Genomic DNA, 9,784 nt, shown 5'->3' with positions numbered 1-9,784 from the left:
TATATATATATATATATATATTTTTTTTTTAAATAAAACAATTTGCGAAGCATTATTTCCTGCAACGTACAATAAAATCTCATTTTAACATGTATGTACGTCGTAAAACGAATGGTCGATTTTATTAATTAAATGAAATTAAACGAAATTGCATTCATCGCCCTGCGTGTCGTTTCGGGGTAATTCGGGGAGATGTGTGCTTACACAAATTTTGTAGTAATGCGTGCATGCGTGCAGAGGCAGAGCTGTCTCATTGCTCTCCACGCTTTCCGAAGACGCTAGTAGCGTAACCGCGAACGGTGAGTCGTGACTGTTGCTCACCTCGTAACTTATAACGCGCCGATTTCACCACAGAAACGTTGCACGTGTGAAAGTTAGGACGTCCGGTCTTTCCGAAAGAAAAAAAACTCACACGCGGATATAATTATTGCGCTTTGCTTCGGCGGATTTTCGATCGTTAATCATATCTATTCGGCGAACGAAAGAAAACTCGGAAGACTTTTCTCTGTTGAACATCTTTTTTTCATTCAAACAATCATAATAATAATAATAACACAAATAAATAAAGCGAAATACGATAGAGGTTGGATTTTGGTGTCAATAATACAATATTTCTGTATAAATTAATTAAATACATTTTCTAGTTTTCCAAACTGCGCACCGGCACAGCCGGTTTGAAACAAAAGCTGGAATAATGTTATCAGATTAAATTGATTGCCAATTTAAAAATAACAGTGCTAACATATAAGCATTTTAAAGATTATTGCAAAAGATATGAGAAATTTGAATCTGGATCTCCGGACTATTCGGAGCGTGCACTCCTTCAGTTCGATCGCCGAGGCATGTAATAATAAATATAATTGTTTTATTACTAACCTACATAACAAAAGTTTTCTAGTGAAAAAAATAATTCTCCACTCAAACTAAATCAATCGCAATTGTACATCTACAAGATGTATTGTATAGAAGTTTAGGTGTTAATAGTGATAGAAGCTTTTACTCTGTTTATTTATAATATATATTAAAAGCGAGCTTAAATCTATTGTGTGTCTCTATTTAAAAATTAAACTAAAAGATGGAAAAAGATGTAAAAAGTGTTATTTTTAAGCAAAATATATAGTTCATATTCATCATAGATCACTTATTCAAAATACGCACTAAATACTTTTTCCCTCCTTTTTTTATTTTAGCTAGATATAGTACTGTATTTTAGCGACTTTCGACAACCGACTAACACGATATTTACGCCAGTCTATATGTGACGATCACTGTCTGCATTATAGGTGTACCCACGTCGCCGTCATCCTGACCTGCCCGAGAAATCCTCATGAAAGACTGGGAACTCAGTACTCAGAATAGCATCGGTATCGTAGACATTTCTTTTTTTATTTTTTCTCTTTAGACGGCCCACTTTACATGGGCTATCTTTTTTTGGAAATAAGTTATTATCTTTCTTCTCTCTTTCTTGCCTTTTACATCTGATTTCTTACTTCGGCATAAAGTATAGGCAAACTGTTGGTGGTGGCGATAGCATAACGAATACAATTGGGATTGAGTAGTGGTAGTGTAATTATTAACGGTGAAGGGTGGAACCAATTGTCATGGTAACGGTAGGCAATAACAATCCGGAATTACTGCCGTCAAACCAAAAAATCTGCCTCACGTTTATATTGCGTGGCTACACCTTACAGTAATGGTTATTTTTTTTTTTTTTTTTTTTTCAAAATTCTTGCTGAACTCGAACTTAGTTGAACTAGAGTGTATGATTATTATATTGTGTGATAATATGACTTCATTTTTAATTTTGCTTTCATAAAAGAACGAAGACATACTTACATATTTAGTTAGAAAAATTTAGGAAAAGAATAGACGTTCAAAATTTGTCTTTGGAAAAATCCTTTCAGAATTTATATTATGAAAGAATAATTTATAATATGTATAATGTGTTATAATATGTTTACTTACGATATTAAATATTAAGGAGGAAAATCGCAAATGTGAATGTACGTGATAGCTGATGGCCGAATAAAATACTACACAATTATTTAATTAGAAATAAAGATGTAATTTATTTAATAATAGTACGTCGTTTAAGAGGATGACTCTAAGAAGAATCGAAACTATTGTCAAATAATTTTATCGATGCATTTTATTCGCGTATTCGTATTTATCATTTTTCCTCTTAATGCTCTTTGAGAAAAACTGGAGTTACAGTTGATTATAATTATTTCCCTTACGTTTCTATAAATTATAACACAGAAAATAGCCAACAGCTCTTGTTACATCATCGTTCGTAAGACATATAGGAATTTTTTAAATGTCATCGAGTCAAACTTAAACCGGTATTCGGTTCCTGTTACGTAAAGTCCACCCAAATTGACGCGAACGTATAATTCGCAGAATTCGGCCGGTTGCTTTAAACCGCGCGCGATCCTTCCAATACATAATCGTTCCCTCGTCCTTTTTGCTCCTTCGTCAGATTGATTGCGGCGGTTGGAAGCATCGTCATCGGAAGCCAAGCAACGACCGTCCTTTCGTAGAATCCACTAGTTCTTTTCTGTGTCGACTGGTTAACCAGTCGCGTCGCCTCGCCTCGCCAGCGCGTCGTCGCCGTCTCTGCGTCGAGAGTGGCCGCAACCGCGAATTACTTCGCAATTTCCCGAAATTGCGCAATCCATGCGGGTTAATGGCCGCCGGGCCGCCACCGCCGCTGGTAGCACCGAGTGGCCGGGAACAGGTGGGGGGGAGGGAGGGGGAGAGGGAGGGGATACAGAGAGCGGAGGGGTGGTAACCGGCGAGGAGACCATTAATTAAGCAAAATCATAAACTCGACTCGAGCGTGTGCGCACTTGCGAGTGCGGTTGCATTGAAAAAATATAAATGCGTGGCCCGTTACTTTCACGAACCGCCAACCGGGGAGTCCCCGCCTCACGGCGCAACACTACCGTCGTCGCCGTTCCCTGCTAATCGGTCGAGCACTCCGCTTGCGGATTTATACGTTATCGAGAGAACCGGCCGATCCGATATTATCGGCCCCGACACGCTCCAGAAGGCAGTCGGGGGGTTGAATCATTTGGTTAAATCGTCGAGCCGTGCCGTGTTGGTGTTCGCTTCCACCCGGCTGCGATCATTGTGGAACTCTGCGCTTGAGTTAAATCCGGCGCGAGCGACCGCAATCGCGAAAAATCGCACGTTACGCATGCCGCGCTTAATTCTCGTACGGCAGGTTGTGTTAAATTAAAATTGTAGATTTATATTTGATGCAGAGTGTAAAGAGAGATTTCCTCATATTTCCTTTCATATACGACCAATCAGATGGTTTCGCGTTTCCTTGATAAAAATTCAATTGCGTGTCTTGATATTTTTTCACTCGAGAAAACTTACTCGTCGAGGTCAACTTCACGTACACCAAAATTCTACCTCTGCAAATTTATACTCTTAACTAGAATATTATTAATAATCTGGTATTTTTATATTTAATTACAGAGAGGAATTAGCTAAAGAAAACCGCGTGAGGAGTGTTTTTGTACATTATTTACATATCTGATCGTTTATTTATACATTCTAAAACGTTAAAAAAGACGAGATACGAAGTGTCTACTAAATATACTAAATATAATTCCAATTTAATTTACGACGTAGACTCGCGCGCAACCTGTTCGTATTTTTATCGTGTTTTGAGTATTATTATGCAAGCACTAAACCGTGTGTCTGATTTTATCTATGCCGCAACTAATAACAAAACAAACAGTTTATTACAACCAATTTCGTAGAAATTACGAAATATTACTTAAACGGTAAAGAAACTAATTACTCAGAGCGATTCTCCGAATCTACGTGCGAAATCTGGGGAAGAGGGGGAGAGAGAGAGAGAGAGAGAGAGAGAGAGAGAGAGAGAGAGAAACGCGTATCAGATAATTAGAAGTGGCGGGCAAATGTCACCGTGCAATCGCGCGATAAATCCTACTCGAACTCCGACGCAACTAAACAAGATTTTAATGGTGCTAATGGCCATCGGATTTGTTGGTAGTACTCACATGCGCTCGTTCGCTTTGGCAACGACATGATAAGCCTTGTTGTGAAACTCTCGGAACAGGTAAATTGATCCGTCGAACGTATCGACGTATGCTATTATGTCGCCGCGTGCATTTATAATGTGTGTGCAATTTACAATGCGAATGCGTACAGAAGCGTAAAAATACGGTCTAATGAAGAAGAGCTGCTTGAGAGAAACGTTCATTTTTCAAATTGAAAAATCTCCTAATAAATCCATATCTCGAACAAAAATATTATTAATCTAAACGTTTTTAATCTGAACTTAAATTTAGTGCCATCAGCCGAATAAAGTCTTTTTCTAGTTGGCGAATCCTGAATTATAGACTCTTAACGTGCAGATTGTATGAAACATTCATTTTTAATAATTTTACGTCTGGAAAAAAATATTAAAAGCTAATGTTTGATGAATGAATGTAATATAGTTATTAACTGACTATATCGAAAAATGTGTTATTTTTAGGTTTTCTGAGCATAACTTCACTCAAAGTTCGACAGAATAATTTTCGAAATCTATTGGTTTTCACAAAATCGCGATTTTGGTGTTTTCTTGGCTTTTCGCGTATTCTATTCTTGTTTTTACAATTATAAACTGATTTTCGTGATTAGTTTAGTGTTTTACAATATCACTAGCAATTAAACATGTCACGGCAATTCAAAGTTTATTATTCAATTTAATTTATTTTTGAGATTTCAAATAAAATTCATTTTTTTATACGTGTTGTTTTTGTTATTTGATGAAAAGTTATTTCGTTCAATAAGCATCTTAGCGTAAGGTCCGTATAAAACATTATGCCGCAACGTTTGATAATAAAAGCGTAAATATCGAAGATACATTGCGGTCAAGTTATGAACTCCGAGCATGTAGGTATATCAGCCGGAACGACAGTTAGAAACACTTCTCGGAAACAGAATAAGTAGAAAAGACTCGCTGCGTAAAGTCAAGAAATATTAAATCAATTGTGATTTATAAATATCAAATATAAATATGATATTTATCTGTTGCAAATAAAACGCAGATTATTTCAGCAACTTTCACCAATAGCAATTATCGTGAAAATATTTAATTTGACAAAGCGAGCCATGCACTTTTTAAACCGAGTTATTCTCAAAACATTCATTAGAACGATCTCGCTAAGTGAGCGTAAATAGATAGCGAAATTTCGTTGATCCATTCACGCGCGAAATTTCCAACTTTACAAGAGGAATTCTTTTTTTCTTCGGGATTGAAAATTCTTACAATTGCTGCAGTTGTAATTCAAATCAAAAATTTGTATTTCAAAGAATTACAGATTTTTTTTTCCAACGAACCGATTTACGAGAATGCCTATCGTATATTCGAGACGTGGGAAAAAGATCGGGTCGAAACATTTTCCTTACGCGACCTTCCGACCGTTCGCTGTGTTGCGAGTTAAATACCACCCGAGTGGATGCACCATGTGGAATAGAATAGAGAGCGCGACGTTACAATATCGTACGTGGCACTGCGGGAGAGGTTTGTGTCGGGCAAAAACCGTGTGATCCGTTATTCAAACGAGGCACGGTAAAACCGATTTTCCACGGTGTAGTTTTAACTTCGCGAGCGACGGCGGTGGCGACGGCGGCGGCGGCGGCGACGGCGGCATCGGCGATTGTGCAAAATCCCAGCTCGCGCGCGATTTCTATGTGTATCGGGAATACGTATATTGCTCGGAGTGTAATATACGTGCAGGAGAACCGGGCTGGCTCGAGGTGTATCGAGGTCGACCGGTTCTCCAACAGCCGTCAGTCGTTAAGGGACATTGCGACACACGTGCGCGCGTGGTTGTTGTCCCTCTCGTCTCTTTCCCTCCCATTCTCCTCTTTCTCTTGCTGTCGCCACCGAGGAAACAAGAATTTTAGGTTCGGTTTAGTCGCAAATAAGTCGTTGTTTAAAGAAAGAAAATCTAACGACTCCATTTTGCCTGAGAAGAATATTATTAACGTTTGACAAACTCGATACGTTGCGCGTCACTTACTCGAATTCATTTCTAATCTTTAGGATGACCTTTCCAACGCGGAATGCATTATTTACGAAATGACTCTTCACGGGAGCACACGTTAATGATCTGTCACTTCACATAATCGATACTAGATGTGTACGGCTGCATTAAAGATTGCTCAAAAGCAGAAACACGTAACAACATGTTTCTCCGTTTAAATAAATGTATATTTTGTTATTTTACTTAATTTTTGTGCGCACTGTTCCCCTCGTTTAATTCTTATTTGTTTTTTTTTTTTTTTTTTTTTTTTTTTTTTTTTTTTTTTTATTACGTAAACCTCGGTACCACTTTAACGGCATCGATAAACTCGAATTCTCGGTATGCCGATACCGCGGCTGACGTCACTGTTTGAAATTTTTCTTCTATCTAAATCGCACGAGACTACGACGCCGCAGTTTATTTCACGTCAATAACGCGCGCGCGCGCGATGTCAGTATTATTTTTAAATTCCTGGAATATTGGATCTTTGTTTCGTAGAAAATGGCGCGGTGGACGACTAATGCTGTAGTTTATTGCGCATTGCCACGGTGGCGAAACGTCTCCGTCGTAGATCTTTCAGCGGTGCACGAATGAAGATGGAACTGGAGTAAATGAGCGCGGGTGTTGGATATTTTTCTTGGCGGCGGTTTCCAATTTTACGTCCGGCCTGACGACGCCTCTGGAACCTTCACTTCTCTTCCGTTTGCTCGAAAACGAGCTCCGAGATCGGCAGCGTTATTTGTATGGCGTGTTAAACCGTATTTACCTCCGGTTACTTTTTCGTCGTAAAACCTAAAAGCCTACCCATTTGCGTAAAGTCGTTTTTAGATTCATGCGATGAGAGTGGCAAGAAAGCCCGGAGGTACGCGATCCCAAGTTTGTGACTCGGATAACTTTTCTTGGCGCACTTATGATCACGATTCTGATCGTGAAAAACTCGGAAAAGTACTCGCAGTCGATACATGCGATTTATTACTTTACGATTTATTACATTACGCAGCGATGTAATAAATTATCGGCTATACGAAAAATATGGAGAACCGGCGTGAAGGCGTAGCCGGGATATAACGAATTACTGTATATATAAGAGCTATGTTACGATGATGATCTACGCCTTTGTAGCGATTAAGCGAGACAATTAAGCGTCTTCCATTGGAGATTAAAAGAGCGCTGCTGATTCCAAGGGAAAATGAAAATTTAATTGAAAAGCTCCGAGCGTGCGCGACTAGAAAAATCGGGATAGATAACGTGGGAAATCATCTCTCTCCTTCATTGGATTATTCTCTTAAATATACAGTGAGAGCAAAAAGTATCCGTACAAGGAAATTTGTTGTAAAAAAGTCTTATTTGTAAAAAATAAACATTAATTAGTAATTTTATACAATGAATACATTCTGCTCTAACATCTCACAAACGAGCTTCGCATATATTCTTCACTTTAGAAGCTAAATTTCTCGATGGTACGAATACTTTTTGAGCATTCGAACAACACAATTTTTAATTTTCTATAACTTTTTTTCAGATGATATATTTTGTATAATTATTACGTATCTTTTTGGTATATGTACATAATTTTCAGAAACATACAGTCTATTTTATTCTTTATGAATAAATTGTTACTTATCCAATATACATAAGTAATAATCGTCAATTAAACATCGATCGACGTCAAATTGATACATTGAAATCATCGTATTTATATTGATTCATCAATTCGATGATTTATTTCTCGCTGGATAATATTTACTTTTTAAAAATAAAGTTTTCTTAAAAAATATTTTTCTCTGTACGAATACTTTTTGCACTCACTATTATATATATTATAAGGGCCTCTTTTTTTGTGTAGGATACACAGGGGCGTTTACGATATATTGAATTAACATGAGATAAAGTAGAGTCTTGGTCCACAGAACCTATCTATTCAGCCAGTGATAACTTTATCATTCGTAAACATATTTATCATTTAAAGATTGTATTTGTGCTTTTAAGAAACAACCATGTTTGAGTAGTTGTACGTCACTGCAAAGGGAAATTGTTTTCTGTCGTGTAGCTTTTGTGATTGAAGGAAAATACAGCATTATTTCCATGGTTATTTCAATAATGGAATCTTTATATTATTTAAGTCATAACTTTCGTATATGAGTGAATTTCATATTGAAATTATATTAAAATGGGGATGACAGTGCAGAAATTTCTCTGATAATCGTGAATTATTTTCTTGCATTACTGCTTTTTTTTTTTTTAAGATCAGTGGACGGAACCTCACATGATTTTAATACACGTACATTTTACAGTTTTAGATGTTTATTAAAAGTTGAGAATAATTAAGATATACAAAATTGACGTAGTATTTTCGAACTTATTTCAATAGATTTTTTCATTGAATTAATTAAAAAGGTATATAAAAATTTAAAGAAATATGTTTTATGTATATATATATATATATATATATTAGAAAAACTTATAGCTGCGTATTTTATATTGAGATTCGAATCGAAAGAAACAATGATAAATATAAATTTAAATATTATTGATTTTTTTATCTTGATTCAAATTCTCTCAGCCCAGCTTCTTTACATATATAGATATTACAAAAAAAGTTGTGGATATATTTTATTATGATAAGAACAAGTCTAAACAATAAAATCTAGAAAAGGAAAAAATTGTAAATTACGATAATGTATTCTACTGTATTGTTATTTCGAAAGACGAAGATACAAATAATAGAGAGAAAAAGGTAGATAATAGATAAATCGTGATATCTCTCTCATCGGATTAACAAAAGATGTTTTCGTTGTAATACGTTCCTTTTTTTATCTCTATTATTAGGACAAAGTATTTGTAGATAAAAAAGATATTTTTTTCTTAAGAGTCCAAGACATTCTCTACGGATAATTTCAGGTAAGCTGCTGCGTACTGTAATTACGGTCGACGGGCGTTCCGATACAACAGATACGCAGATTGGAAATGCATATGACTATTTAACGGTTTCCCTAGCAGAAACTAGGTACATTGATATCACAGTCGGCTGAACGTTGTGAGGTAATTAACCCCGGAGTGCCCCCGGGGATACCGCGGAGCCATTCACGTCGTTAACAGCCGCAAATAATTAATTGTTAATTAAATAATTATCAGTTACCGGTGAATCGATTATTAACAATCGACGAACCATACATGTAGCGATGTTCCGGGCAGATGCTTAGAAAACCCTCGTAAATCGATCAACGATAATATACACTGTCGACCGCGAGGGCTCGTCGCTCTGTAAGCGCATTACCATTACCGGCATAATACATGCACGTTGCAATACTTAATATTGGAAACATCGCGAATGATACATGTTGGCCTTAATAACAAACCAAATTAATTTTCAATAAAAACGAAATGTTTTGCACTCGATTGAATAACTCCACGCCTATTTAATTTGTAACTTTTTAAATTACCGTTATAGGTCATTTTTTTTTTCTACCGCCGATTAGGAATTTAACTTTTTTTTTTTTATTGCTGATCAGGAATCTAATAAGTCCATGGATTCTAATTTCTCCCCTCGATCTCTCGCGATAAAAGAAGGTAATATTAATTTTGTCTGAATGCGTGCTAAATTAACTACAGATAAAATGGTCGAAAACCGGTCCGGTCTCTGGTTATCAGTGATTTACCGCGACGTGGCAAAAAGTGGCTCGGCCGATTGTTGGCGGCAACATTGTGACGGGGTACAGTGATGCGGGGGG

The 9,784-nt window shown here is 36.7% G+C and overlaps 1 protein-coding gene across 6 annotated transcripts in view; it reads left to right on the top strand.

Moving 5' to 3' along the window:
- LOC108747766 (transcriptional enhancer factor TEF-1) overlaps nucleotides 1–9,784 on the top strand; it is a 178,368-nt gene that overhangs the window by 85,232 nt on the left and 83,352 nt on the right. For 3 of the 6 annotated variants that reach the window (XM_018485494.1, XM_018485496.1, XM_018485497.1), the window contains exon 2: nucleotides 1,284–1,364. The exons of the other annotated variants lie outside the window; for them this stretch is intronic. In XM_018485494.1, coding sequence (XP_018340996.1) covers nucleotides 1,328–1,364 — 37 coding nt within the window. In that variant the 5' untranslated portion in view covers nucleotides 1,284–1,327. The remainder of the gene's footprint in view (nucleotides 1–1,283; nucleotides 1,365–9,784) is intronic. 6 annotated transcript variants of the gene reach the window in all.

The sequence above is a fragment of the Trachymyrmex septentrionalis genome, unplaced genomic scaffold (assembly GCF_001594115.1).
Source record: "Trachymyrmex septentrionalis isolate Tsep2-gDNA-1 unplaced genomic scaffold, Tsep1.0 scaffold20, whole genome shotgun sequence".
NCBI classification, from domain to species: Eukaryota; Metazoa; Arthropoda; class Insecta; order Hymenoptera; family Formicidae; genus Trachymyrmex; species Trachymyrmex septentrionalis.
This window is presented reverse-complemented; position numbering and strand designations above follow the sequence as displayed.